Source organism: Podarcis gaigeae (assembly GCF_964106915.1).
Source record: "Podarcis gaigeae genome assembly, chromosome: 7".
Taxonomy (NCBI): Eukaryota; Metazoa; Chordata; class Lepidosauria; order Squamata; family Lacertidae; genus Podarcis; species Podarcis gaigeae.
In genome coordinates, this window is record NC_139683.1 from 89,781,260 (window position 1) to 89,795,723 (window position 14,464).

The 14,464-nt window shown below is 47.1% G+C and overlaps 2 protein-coding genes across 12 annotated transcripts in view; both read left to right on the top strand.

Moving 5' to 3' along the window:
• The window catches only part of KIZ (kizuna centrosomal protein), a 165,632-nt gene that overhangs the window by 68,755 nt on the left and 82,413 nt on the right, over positions 1–14,464 (top strand). For 9 of the 11 annotated variants that reach the window (XM_083748621.1, XM_083748611.1, XM_083748612.1 and 6 more), the window contains 2 exons: positions 1,861–1,904; positions 3,212–3,916. In XM_083748621.1, the coding sequence (XP_083604747.1) occupies positions 1,861–1,904; positions 3,212–3,315 (148 nt within the window). In that variant the 3' untranslated portion in view covers positions 3,316–3,916. Of the gene's footprint in view, positions 1–381; positions 473–1,860; positions 1,987–3,211; positions 3,917–14,464 lie in introns of those variants that run through there. The other 2 variants (XM_083748618.1, XM_083748615.1) reach the window with 2 other exon arrangements.
• XRN2 (5'-3' exoribonuclease 2) overlaps positions 10,811–14,464 on the top strand; it is a 55,695-nt gene continuing 52,041 nt past the window's right edge. Inside the window, exon 1 of the mRNA XM_083748590.1 lies at positions 10,811–11,079. Coding sequence (XP_083604716.1) covers positions 11,005–11,079 — 75 coding nt within the window. The 5' untranslated portion in view covers positions 10,811–11,004. The remainder of the gene's footprint in view (positions 11,080–14,464) is intronic.

Below are 14,464 nucleotides of genomic sequence, written 5' to 3' on the forward strand. Positions count from 1 at the left end.
CACACAGCTATGCATGGAAGATCTCTCTCTACCAAAAGGATAAGTAGTCCTGGAAACGTCAACACAGCACTGATCCCTTGTGGAAGGAAAGCAGCAGGGAAGAGAATAGCTGGAACTAGATTCCCCCAACTGCTGGTGGTGGAGTTGACAATGTTATCCATCCATTTGGCAGTGAGCATAGAGGTCCAGGAGTCTGTGCGTGGATTGCCAGTCATAGATTCAGGGGTTTTACATTGTGCTGACACCCGGGGGGGGGGGGCTTTGTCAGATCAGCGTATATGGCTTTACAGAATTCCCAATTTTAAATTTAATTTTGTTAATTCTCACCTCTCCCTTCATTGCAGTCTGTCTCTTCCATTATTAATTAAAGCTTTTCCACAGAGAAGGCCTAGTGTGTTGCACTGGGGGCTGCAGTAGGAAGAGTGAATCACTACTGATCAGGGGAAGCAGCTTGAGAGGGTCATGCATGAAGGTCAGGAGAATTCTCCAGTTCAGCTTTTAAAACAAAATTTCTTAGAACATGCTGTGAAGAAGTGCTACTGAGAAAGATCAAATTTGTTTGTCCTCCAATTCAAAGCAATTTGAATTTGAAACTTGATATTTACAGATTAATAATTTTTTGATGCAGGTTTGGTGACTAGACTGCAGTGAAAATGTATAATGTTTGTATTCCCAGTTTAAGGAGGTTTTGTCAGAAAACGCCATCTTTCCTCTATTAGATCTCCCACAGTAAAATAGATTGGAGGTCCATTTTTTTGGTCCTTTATCACAAGACTCTTAATAGAATAGTTAATTCTCTAACATCATTGCCCCTTATGAGATTATTTCACAGCAACAGCAGCACAATATGCATGCAACACACAAAAGATCAAAATGATTCCAGCTTGTTTGGCAGATTCAAAAGGGTCTGTGATGCTCAAGATATGAGAGCATTCATTTAGCAGAACAGAATGGTGACTGTATTTGCATCAAGGTAGATCAAAAGCAGCTGAAAGCCTACATCATTTACATAGGAACGGGGTGAGACTATGAGAACCCAACTGTTGAGTCCTAGCAATACATATTCAAGCTGGCGAATAAGAATATAGTGGATAAATTAAATTTTATTCTAATACCTTTTAGAATCCAGATTGTTGACTTTTTAAAAGCTCAGGTATCTTTAGCCAAGGACATTCAGTATAATAAATTGGCAACTGTGAATAAATTTTGAAGCCTTTTTATACTTACAGTGGAGCTAGCCTTCAGAGAAAATCTGTTTCCTACAAAATGAAGGCAGTTTCTGTGTAATATATGTTTTAAAACTTATTTACAGGTTTGGGCTTCCCATTGATATTAGAGTGAAGATGCATAACATTTTAATATTGCCACTAGTGGGTCCTGTTTCTGATCTTTGAAGCTGACTTCTCAATTTGCCTTAGCATTTATCAGCTTGTGTCACATGGTGTGTTTGTAATTTATTGTTTTATATATATTTATGGCAAATATATGTTTAGATATCTATATATTATTAAATCACAAACAATTGCAAAACTATTCTGGGTTTGAAGAAGGAAGATGTGTTGCTAATGTTACAAGCTGCAGCCAATAAACATCCTTCATGGTTTCTGTCCTTCATTGAAAGTGAACCATGCTGAAAACTTGCAGAAATAGTTTTTCAGAGCTAATGCTTGTATAGAAAAATGTAAATATGTACAGAACATGATGAAGATGCTTTCAAGGTGGCCACTCCTCTTAAAAGGATCCATGTGTTCTTGCCCTGTTCGTGTTCAGTTTCACAACTGTATCCAAGTATGTTTGGGTATAGTCACAGAAGCACTGATGTCAATGTATTTCCTAACCCATTTAAAATATCTTTTATAGGGATGAAAACCAAAGGGGAATGGTATCAACAATAAAATCCAAAGGTAAGTATAGAGTTTGTAATAACATAAACAATTGGGGTTGCCTTCCACCTTGGTTTGTAAGAACATGGGAAGATTCAAGACGGTTTAACAAATGCTTCATCTAGTCCATCCAGCAACTTGTTTCTAACAGTAGTCAGCCAGTGATCTGAGAAGTTTATAAGCAGGACCTGAAGGCAACAGCCCTCCAACATTTGTTTGCCCAGAGCGGTTGGTATACAGAAATCATAGATAATAGCTGCATATAAACCCCCCACTTTTGAATGCAGCCAGTGGCAATCATCACTTGTAGCAGTTAATTCTATAAGATTAAAACTCCTGTCATCCTTGATCATGGGCCACTTTTGCTGAAGCTGATGACAACTGTAGTTGAAAACATCTGGAGGGCAGCAGGTTGGGGAAAGGCTAGTTTACTGGGATATTTGACCAGGCATCAGAAGAAATTTCCACCATGACAGCAATATCCCTTTCCCATCAGCCCAAGATCATTCTTGTTCTATAGGACAGATACACACACGATACACCAGCACCTGAATAGTAGGATATTCTTTGCCCCAGTAGTCATAACGTGCTGGAAAGGCAAGAAGTATGCATGGCATCTTTGTCGGTCACCCAACAACAGCTATGTTGAGAAGCTAACAGATAACTTAAAGTCCTTAATAGACCATATAGGAGTAAGAATTTAGAGTTAGGGTAGAGTTCTGTGAGTGTAAGCCATCCATACCAGCAGATCCCAACTGGAAAAATGTTAATGAAAATGAAATAATTTATTCTTCAATTGATTATAAGCAGCTCCCCTTCCCACAGTTTCTGCACCAAAAAATCTGTTTCATGAAACCAGTTATTATTACCAGGGTTTCCCCCAAGAAATCTGAGACTGTGCCTGTGTGAAGCCAACCTCTCCTCTGCACTTTTCATGCTTCTCCTGGTTCTGGAAGACCAGCAGGGAGCTTGTTGCAGCAGGAGGGGGAAACACCCGCCTGACTCATCTCTGTGCCTTGGCCTCCCTCATCTCACTCTCCTGCTTCAGCCTGATTCTGGACTTCTCTCTGCCACAGACTCGCCCATCTCACTAAACCCTGTTACCTCCTCAGCTTCCAACACCACCTCTTCCTACTCTTCTCACTCTGACCACTTATCGTTGTCCCACCACCACTTTCTTCTTCTTCTTCTGTCCCATCACCACCTTCTTCCCTTGGGGGTTCCCCAGGTGGTGGTTCTCATTCCTCTGTGTCATGACAGTTGCCTGTTGAAAACTGGATATTGCCATTTTTGTTTGTTATATGCTATATTTTGTTTTCCTAATGCAGCCTTCTGGGGTGATTCTGATGACAGTAACTCTGAGATTGAAGAAGCACTGCGTCCTCAAGTGCATTCCTCACAAAAAGATGAATTTGATGACTTCTATGATTGAGGACCAACATTTCCCCCACATACATGTTCTAAAAAGCTCAAAGGAAGTTTTTCCTAGGGGGTGATTTAGAACCAAGGTGAATGTAATGCTTTTCCTTGTTTGAAATTCACAAAACTTGGGCAGGGGGCGCACAAATCAATTTGAAACAGGAAAACTGAGGGCAGGGTACTGTTTTCCTTCCTTCTTTGTTGCTGATTGCTCCACTAAAAGCAGGGGGTGTTTTCTTAAAAAAAAGTCTAACAGACTACAGTTATATGCACATACCTATAATGTGCAGTTGGGCCAAATTTAGGGGGGAAATATATTTGTTGTTATTCACAAAATTACTAATTGTGTGATGTTTAAGTGATTAGCAGTCATGGGAAGGTGTATGTGATCCAGACCGAAACCATGCCCTGCTGCAGTACTGATCCAGATTTCTATTCATTTCTGTCCTAATGCCCCCCTGCAATTTTGTCTTTTTCCATTGGGATGTAGGAATAAACCATATTATTTCAGAAATCAAAGTTTCAGATGTGTGACTCAGCCACATAATGTTTTCTTTTGTATTTACTTTGTCTTGTTCTAATAAAATGCACTCTTGACAATGTACTTAAATAAACTCTTATTACTGTTGTGCATTTAACGTATTGACCTGTGTGATTTTTGTTTCATATACTGAAATCTATAAAGACTATAGTTAAGTATTGTTCAATGGAATATTGGGCTGCTTGCAACTACCCTGAACATGATGATGTCACACCTCCTCCTCAAGAATACATAATGGGATCCAGAACTGTTGCCCATCACTAATATTTTCTTCTTGGGTAAGGTGATCAACAAACCACTTCTGATGCTGCTCCTCAACAGCTCCCCCCACCCTGCCGCTGCAATGAATGCAAATAACCACCCTAGGATTCTAGTTAGTAGTATTCTTTGGTCACATATGGCTTACTCTGTGGCTTACTCCACTTATATGGATCAGGAGAGGCTGTAGCCTGCTCATCAGCTGCAGCCATGGCAGTCAGGATGGGTCCGAAGGACCTCCTGTGGACATTAAATAATTACAGTGCTACCTTGGTTCTCAAACCTAATCTGTTCCGGAAGTCTGTTCCAAAACCAAAGCGTTCCAAAACCAAGGCGTGCTTTCCCATGGAAAGTAATGCAAAATGTATTAATCCGTTCCAGACAATTAAAAACAACCCCTAAAACAGCAGTTTAATATGAATTTTACTATCTATTGAGACCATAAAATGAAAGCCATAAATCAGGCTGCAATCTACTTTTTGTTGTTGTTTAGTCGTTTCCGACTCTTCTTGACCCCCTGGATCAGAGCACACCAGGCAATCCTGTCTTCCATTGCCTCCCGCGGTTTGGTCAGACTCATGTTGGTAGCTTCGAGAACACTGTCCAGCCATCTCGTCCTCTGTCGCCCCCTTCTCCTTGTGCCCTCCATCTTTCCCAACATCAGGGTCTTTTCCAGGGAGTCTTCTCTTCTCATGAGGAGGCCACAGTCTTGGAGCCTCAGCTTCACGATCGGTCCTTCCAGTGAGCCCTCAGGGCTGATTTCCTTCAGAATGGAGAGGTTTGATCTTCTTGCAATCCATGGGACTCTCAAGAGTCTCCTCCAGCACCATAATGCAAAAGCATCAATTCTTTGGCGATCGGCCTTCTTTATGGTCCAGCTCTCATTTCCATACATCACTACTGGGGAAACCAGAGCTTGAACCATACGGACCTTGCAATCTACTACCCAGTATCAAAAACTGGCAGTGATCTACCCATTGCCATTGGAGGGACGAGGTGGAGGGAGGAGTTTAAGAGGGGACGAGAGCATGGGGTGCGTGTGGGGAAGGAGGTGGCCAACTGGATGCGGGAGGGGGAGTTTAAGTGGGGAGGAAGGAAAGGGAGGCAAAAGTTTTCTCCCACACCCAAGTCAGCCCTCCCTCCCTGCATGTTTTCCTGCATCTTCCACGTTCCCCACTATGGGCAGCATGACTTTGGGCACTGCTTGTGCCTCCCTGGCATGGCGGCACCCAGACACACTGCAGCACTGGAGCATGAAGAGGAGGGAGGCAGTGGCGGCTGCTCTTGGCTGTGCTCCTAGCTGCTGGACGCTGAGCCGGGAGGGCTGGAGCCTGCCCGCAGTGTGAGCACCCCAATCCCCCGCTTAGAATGTGGTGCCCACACTGCCTCGCCTGGACCTCGCTTGGGGTCGGGCTTAGAACGGGAGGGGGGGAAGGCGAGGGGGCAGGAATGTCAACCTGCCCAGCATAGTTCCCCCACCATACACTCCTCCCCCCCCAAACATTGTCTCTGCACGCTGGGGGAGAGTTGCCAACTTCCAAGTCTCCCTACTCCAGTCACTTACATTCCGAGGAGCCGCCCAACTCCACTTCATACCCAGGAAATAGGCACTTCCCAGCAGAGGGAAGGGAAGGGAAGGAAGTGGCGGCAGTCATTGCTGGAGCCAAGCCACTCGCTCAGAACAGAAATGTGCACGCAAATCAGAGCAGATTCGGCTTCCGAAAAAAGTTCGGAAACCGGAACACTCATTTCTGGGTTTGAAGTGTTTGGGTTCCAAGTAGTTTGAGAACCAAGCTGTTCAAAAACCGAGGTACCACTCTATAAAGCTTCGTAAAGAGTCCAACCCATCACACTTCTGCGTCCCCCCCCCCCACTTTAGAAGCAATATGCCCAGTCCCTTGTCCTTTGCCTTTCACCTGCAGGTCTTAGCAAACAAGCGATACCTTGAGTGCAAGGCCACACTGTTCTCACAACTGGTATGGGGTAGTAAGGAATGCTGCTTCTCACTGCCAGCCAGCCAAGCTGAACAGTAAATCCTCTCAAATAGCCAGCACATTTCCCCATTGTAGGTCTGGGCTGTAAAGCAAGAATAAAAGGCTTTGGGAGGGAGGGGGGAGGAATGAAGATCGCTACAGACATCAACAGCATCCAGCAGCCTTGACTCTCAAATGCTGGAGAGCTCCCATGGCACCTTGTCAAGGCAGGGAACTGTCCAACATGCTGAAGGTTGAACACTGGCCCAGGCTTGGTGCTCACTGAGTTGACAGCAGCAGCAGCAGGCAGCCTGGGCGTGGGGCCAAGAGCACACCCAGTGCAGATTCTCTTCTACAGAGCCTTGCAGCATGCCACTCAACACCTGTACTTGGCACCATTGTGGTTCTGCTGCACTGCTAATGTGGTGCTGTCCTGAGCCAAGTTGGTGTGGCAGCTGCCATTAATGTCAAGCTGGGCAGAGGCCCCTGGGACCAAGGATGGGATGAAGGTGACCTCTGCATGAAGGCACATGACTGTGTTGCCATGGAGTTACTTGGGCTGTGATGCAGCGCCCTCTGTGCAGCCCCAGCATCCCAATGGCATCTAGTGAGTCCCATGGCCCTGGGGCCCCTCAGTCAGACAGGCAGAATATCAGTAGGCTGTGATGACAGCTCATGGTACTTTCTGCTGATGTTTCCCTCCACGCTCCTTCCAGCTTCCCCCCTAGTTGCATCTGCTCTGCTAGAGGTAGTCCTTTTCCACTTGGGAAATGGGCCAAGTGTGGCAAGAAGCAGATGGTTAAAAAGATTATAAAACTGTTCCATAGGAAGGAACAGAAGTGCAAGGGAGGGAAGCAGAGATAATGGCAGATGGCTTCTCCAGCTGTAGTGTTCCGCCCCCCCCCCCAGGTATCAACAGATTTATAAAGGCGCAGGTGGAAATTTATAAAGTAAAATGTGCAGGCACCCCACTAAATGATTTCCTTGAAGTCAGCCTGGCTGCTCCCAAAGTTCAATATTTTTAGCAAATGAATGAGGTCAGAACTGTGAAGGATGAGTGAATTCTTTGGACTGGGGTGCTGAAGAGGGGCTGTTTTGGCCTCCTTTATAGTGCACATTTCTTTCTTGCTTCTAGTCCTTGGAACAACCATAGTTCTGAAGACCTGCTGGATTTCTGCTTTGGCTTTTCTTTCCTCCAACCTCAATGTTATTTTCTGCAAATGCTGAAAATACACAATAAGTAGCTGACACCCAAGCAGTCATTAAAAAAATTCATTGTATAGTTAACTTACCATGCAAAGGCCTACATATATACTCAGAAGTCTCCTTGTGTCAATGGGGCTTACGCCCAAGTTGGTATGTACTGGATTGCAGCCTTTGTTTTCTTGTGCAGAAGGATCAGATCTTAAATACAGGCAACCCACTATGTGTAATGTTATTTTACCTTGTTCCAGACTAGATAGCACTTCACATTTTAGTATCAAATGCAAAATATGTCAAATTTGAAAGTATGAAGGAAGCAATAATTTAGTTCTTGGTATAAAAACTGATCACGAACAAATATGAGGCACTGACAGCCATTTCACATAATATACCTGAATCTATTTGAGCGTTGTTTTTAATTTTAAAAACGTCATGAATTAAATAGATATGTTATTAACTGAGTTATAGCTCTTGGTATTGACATACCTAAATATTTAACAGATTTGGAACAAATGTGGAATTGATATTCCTTAAATGTATGGGTGAGGGACGCAGGTGGCGCTGTGGGTTAAACCACAGAGCCTAGGACTTGCCGATCAGAAGGTCAGCGGTTCAAATCCCCGCGACGGGGTGAGCTCCCGTTGCTCGGTCCCTGCTCCTGGCAATCTAGCAGTTTGAAAGCACCTCAAAGTGCAAGTAGATAAATAGGCACTGCTCTGGTGGGAAGGTAAACAGTGTTTCCGTGCGCTGCTCTGGTTCGCCAGAAGTGGCTTAGTCATGCTGGTCACATGACCTGGAAGCTGTACGCCGGCTCCCTCAGCCAGTAGAGCGAGATGAGCGCTGCAACTCCAGAGGCGGCCACGACTGGACCTAATGGTCAGGGGTCCCTTTACCTTTAAATATGTAGGTACAGTGGTGCCCCGCAAGACGAATGCCTCGCTAAACGAAAAACCCGCAAGACGAAAGGGTTTTCCGATTTTTTAGCGGCTTCGCAAGACGAATTTCCCTATGGGCTTGCTTCGCGAGACGAAAGCCCATAGGGAAATCTCCGGGGACAGTGGGGAAGCGCAGCGCGCCTTCTCCTCTGTTCCCGGACCTGTCCTAAGGCTTGCGGTGGGAGGTCCGGGAACAGAGGGGAAGGCGCAAAGGGCTTCTCCTCTGTTCCCGGGGCTTGTGGTGGGAGGAGGGTTTTTCCTCCCCACCGCCAACATTCAGAACAGCATTCTGAATGTTGGCGGTGGGGAGGAAAGCCCTCCTCCCACTGCAAGCCTTCAGGACAGGTCCGGGAACAGAGGGGAAGGTGCGCAGCGCTTCTCCTCTGTTCCCGGGGCTTGCGGTGGGAGGAGGGTTTTTCCTCCCCACCGCCAACATTCAGAACAGCATTCTGAATGTTGGCGGTGGGGAGGAAAGCCCTCCTCCCACTGCAAGCCTTCAGGACAGGTCCGGGAACAGAGGGGAAGGTGCGCAGCGCTTCTCCTCTGTTCCCGGGGCTTGCGGTGGGAGGAGGGTTTTTCCTCCCCACCGCCAACATTCAGAACAGCATTCTGAATGTTGGCGGTGGGGAGGAAAGCCCTCCTCCCACTGCAAGCCTTCAGGACAGGTCCGGGAACAGAGGGGAAGGTGCGCAGCTTGCTGCCCCGCGTGAGGGGCGCTCTTAAGCAGAGCGCCCCTCGCGCGGGGCCGACATTCGCTGCTTGGAGAGCCCTGCGGGGAAGTCCTGCAGGGTTCCCCAAGCTGCGAATGTCTGCGCCGCGCGAGGGGCGCTCTGCTTAAGAGCGCCCCTCGCGCGGGGCAGCAGGCTGCTATCCGCAGCTTGGAGAGCCCTCTGGACCTCTTCTGAAGGCGGGTGGGGGGCAAAAGTCTTTGTCCCCCCTGCCTGCCTTCCCGGGGGATTTTAAAATGCTGGCGGGCGGCAGCGCTGCCGCCCGCCAGCATTTTAAGATCGCCCCGGACAGCGGAGAAGGCAGGTGGGGGGGAAGCAAAGACTTTCGCCCCCCCCCCCCGCCGGCCTTCAGAAGAGGTCGGGGGACAGACTGTCCCCGGACCTGGTCTGAAGGCGGTTTCCATAGGAACGCATTGATTGATTTTCAATGCATTCCTATGGGAAACCGTGCTTCGCAAGACGAAAAACTCGCAAGACGAAAAGACTTGCGGAACGAATTAATTTCGTCTTGCGAGGCACCACTGTATGCAAATTTTCACCTATTGGCTTCAATTTCCTTTTTGTACCGGCTAATGGAGCACAAAATATGGTCTGAAGCTCAACATCAAAAAAGCTAAGATCATGGCCACTGGTCCCATCACCTCCTGGCAAATAGAAGGGGAAGAAATGGAGGCAGTGAGAGATTTTACTTTCCTTGGCTCCATGATCACTGCAGATGGTGACAGCAGTCACGAAATTAAAAGACGCCTGCTCCCTGAGAGAAAGGCGATGGCAAACCTAGACAACATCTTAAAAAGCAACAAAGGTCGTATAGTAAAAGCCATGGGTTTCCCGGTAGTGTTGTATGGAAGTGAGAGCTGGACCATAAAGAAGGCTGATCGCCTAAGAATTGATGCTTTTGAATTATGGTGCTGGAGGAGACTCTTGAGAGTCCCATGGACTGCAAGAAGATCAAACCTCTCCATTCTGAAGGAAATCAGCCCTGAGTGCTCACTGGAAGGACAGATCCTGAAGCTGAGGCTTCAATACTTTGGCCACCTTGTGAGAAGAGAAGACTCCCTGGAAAAGACCCCGATGTTGGGAAAGATGGAGGGCACAAGGAGAAGGGGATGACAGAGGACGAGATGGTGGGACAGTGTTCTCAAAGCGACCAGCATGAGTTTGACCAAACTGCGGGAGGCAGTGGAAGACAGGAGTGCCTGGCGTGCTCTGGTCCAGGGGGTCACGAAGAGTCGGACACAACTAAACAACAACAAATGGAATAACTTGATATTTTATCAAAGGCATCTATCATTTGCATACACACAGGAATAATAGAACAGAACTGTAGAGTTGGAAGGGATTCTGAGGGTCATCTAGTCCAACCCCCTGCCATGAAGGTGTGGGGCTCAAACCTTGGTGTTATCAGCACCACCCTCTATGCAAGTGAGCTAGCCACAGGGAACAGTCAGCTGAATTATAGATTGCTCCGTAGATCTCCCTGTGTTGTCCAATAGCACAAGCTAAAGGGTTCCAAGCAAATATTCAAAAGCAAGGGTGAATAATATACTGCAATACCTTAATCCATGTTACTAATTCCAACGGAAATCCGAATTTCTATAATTTCTATATTTGATAAAATATATAATGTTAAAATTATAAACTGATTTTTTGCATGTCTGTTAAGCCCACAACTATCCTGATATTGTTATACAAATAAATAGGAGTGAATGTGAATTCCAGCTCCGCGCCTTCCCCTGCGCTCCAGAGTCTCTCTCACGCGGCTCCCGGGAAGCCGCGCGCCAGGCAAAGCATTCAGGCGCCCGAGCCCTTCGAAGCGCGCATGCTCCCGCGGCCGCGCGCCCCGAACCTTCGCTTTCTCTTTGTGCGCATGTTCCCTCCAGGTTCCAAGATGGAGGCGCCAAGCGAGGTCGCCGGTCACGTGGGCAGAAATTTCAAGGCCCCCCTCCCCCCTCCCCCCGCATCACGGCAGCTCTGACCCGGTGACCCGGAAGCGCTCCTCAGCCTGCGCCGGTTTCCTGCCTCGCGGTGCTGCCGGGCTGCGCGCAGCGCGAGAGGCGTCCGATGGGGGTTCCGGCTTTTTTCCGCTGGCTCAGCCGCAAGTACCCGGCCATCATCGTGTCCTGCGTCGAGGAGAAGGTGAGGCGGGCGGGGCCCTGGCTGTGCGGCCTTCTCAGACCCCAGGCCCCGGCTGAGGGCGGCGGGGAGGGCCGGGCGCCAGGGGCCGCGGAGCATCTGGCCAGGCCTCCCGCAACCCCCCCCCCTCGGGCTTCTCCTGGTCCGCGGCGCAGATGCTCAGAACTTAGCCCGAGATCAGCCCCTTCCGCAGGCGGGAGCGCGCTTGGGAGCTCGGGGGCGATGCAGCCCTTTTGAGCCTGAAGATGCGTCGTGCGTGATGCCTTGCCCTATGCCCCCCCCCGGGGCCCTAGAAGGGATGGGGCGAGGTGGCGGCCTCTATGGGCTTACACTCCCTCCGAAGTAGCGGGTACGTAGCTTGTGAGGCTTCCCGATCCTCGGCTGCTGCTTGAGGCTCAGGAGGGCCTTCCCTCAGCTTCTGCTGGCGGCCCACCTTCGCCCCTATCTGGGCAGGGATACCTAACTGCTGTCATCTGTGCCCTGGTAACCTCTAGCTTCGGTTACTTCAATGCATTGTATGTGGGGCTGCCTCTGAAGACGGTTTGGAAACTTCAGCTGGTGCAGAATTCAGCGGCCAGCTTGCTCACTGGGGCAAGATAGTTTGAGCATATTACGGCAATCCTGGCCAACAAGCCTGTGTTGCTTTGAATGTTCCCCCTGCACTGAATACATAAGTTTTTTTGGTTTTTGTACCATACATGATCACCCCGTGCCCTCTCTCCCACTTTGTGGAGCCCAATTGGCTCCTTGGTATACTCCAGAACTTAGGGCGAGGCAACAAGCTGGAAGGTTGCTTGAATGGGAGTGGAGGAAAACTCCAGTCAAATGCAATCGAAAACTGTGAGGGCTCATTATGAAGCATATCTAGTGGGACGGAAGGCAGCAAAAAAGGCATACTTTGCTGCCTCCATTACATCCTCATTGTGTCATCAGCAGAGTTTTTCAGGTAGTTTGGGGCCTTTCACGGTCTGACCTGAAGGAAGTGGTATCTCACCGAGACTTGTTTGTGGAGCGCTTTGAGGAAAAAATCACTTTCATTTACCAGGATCTTGACTCATCTGTCACAACAGATGAAGCACGATTCGTGTCCAGAGCAGTGTTCGAAATTAGCCAGGCACATTTTACACCTGACTATCTGCCACTTGCAACCAAGTGAAAATGGCGCCTGGCATCATCTCCATCTGGAAATGTGTGCCAGGGGATCCTTGGATCTTGACTGTTTTCACACACTGAAACCACATTCTGTAGAATTCTCTCGCTTATATTTTATCTGCACTATCAGAATGAATTTCAAGAACCAAAATGCTTTTTCTGTGCAGCCTGAGCAGGAACACCTAATGACATTATAGCTAATTATTGTAACTTGTCTTCACTTACCCCACCCCACTGCACTGCTCACAGTTAGGAAGAATATACTTACGTTATGAATGGTCCGTGTCACCATTAAGAAAAAGAGGTAGGAATAGGCCAATATATACGTGAACTGTCCCTGAATCAAATGACTTTTCTGCTTTAAGTTCTCAAAGTTCTTAACCTAGCTCAAGGTTGTCATCTGAACCAGCCAGATGTTTAACTGATAATCGATCACAGTCAGTTCATCATTTGAAAAAAAGACTTTAGAGCTGTCTTGCCCAAAAATGGCAACTGGAAGTTTCATTTTGGTGACTGTGACCTTGGTTTAAGTAGCCATTTGGCACCTAGCTTATATACCTGAATTTCCAACACTGGTCCAGAGCATTGTCCAACAGGTAGATTGTGAGTTACTGGTAGATCACTGGATGTCTGTGGTAGATAGATGGTAGATCTCGTCAATAACAATGGGTAGATCACAGCCAGTATTTTTATAATGTGAGTAGATCACAGCCTCTTGGAAGTTGGATGTGCCTCGTCTAGTCCTGTTGTGTTGGATGAGCTTCATTTGGTAAGACTTGAGGACCTGGGCAAGCTGGCAGGTGAAAATGTTTCATTTAGTCAGGCCTTTGAGCATTCTGTGGTCCTTTAAATGTTTGTGGGAGGGGGGTTATTGGGTTTATAAATGTATTTTGTGTTCTCATTTTATATTTTTATGTTGTTACTGCTCTATGATCTTTGTATAAAGGATGGTATACAGATTTAATTAACAACAACAATAGCCCTGAGCCTAGGGTCCCAGGTTTTAGCAGTAGCCAGAAGTGCATTAGCACATTCAAAACTAGTGCATCAGCTGCATCCATCTCTGGAGCTGTCTGTTCACATGGCCAGATTGCTCACTGGATTCAGTTAATTAATTTAATTTATAAATTTCTATACAGCTTTATATTTTTAAGAAAAATCTCAAAGCGGTTCACAGCATATTAAACATCAATAAAACAATCCAGAATCAAACATTTCTGAAGAAAATAAACCAAAATACCATCTCAGAGATTTCAAAATAAAACACTACAAAGGTGGCCAACTACAGAATACATATTTAACACAAAGTAAGTTAACAAAAAAACAAACAATCTTAAACATTAAAAAAAGGTGCGAAGTGAAGTCAATTATAAAATGCACATTTAAAACAGCATAATTAACAAGAGAATAAAATATTACAATAAGCATGACATGGCTGTTTGACAGGCACAAAAAGATGGGGCAAAAGAATCCAATAATTAGGATTTGTTGTCAGGCATAGCGATGTCCCTCCGGTCTCACCAACATCCTCTTTAGTAGACCTGGGTGAGTCTGGGCTCCGCCCCCTAAGCCAGGTGGGAGTGGCCTTCATGACTCACAGCCAGGCAATGTTACAGGGGGAATGGAAATTCCTTGATACACCAGCTTACTGGCTTTCTATCTATTTCTGGGCACAAATCAAAAGTGCTGGTTATGACCCACAAAGCCCTATGTGGTTTGGGTTCCGGCTATCTGAAGGATGATATCTTCCTATATGAGCCTGCTAAGACTTTGACGTCTTTTGGGGAGGTCTTTCTCTTGGTCCCACCACCTCCACAGACACGATTGAGGAGGATCAAAGAGAGAATCTTCCTTTTGCTGGCAGGCAAGTGCTCCCCCCACCCCCGGTCTTTGGCCACTAACAGGCTATTGTGGCAGGGTCTTCTGAGGGTGGATGTTGTACTTGCCAGCCAGCTGGCACATACGGTGGCAATTTTATTCTCAAGTTGTGCAGCAGTGCCAGCCAGCTGACTCGCACTGTGGCACGCACCTAGATGGTGGAGATGTCAGATCCATTACCTGCAACAAGACATCTCAAATTGGTTGTAAGCAAACCATCCCCAGTTGCGAAATGTGCCTGGTGACCAGGAAATTCTGAACCCTACTTGTTTGTGTGTTGCATTTGTGTGTGTACATGCACACTCCTAAATGGTTTTAAGTGTTTTCAGCACTGTTTTTAATAGGATTACTTATTTTA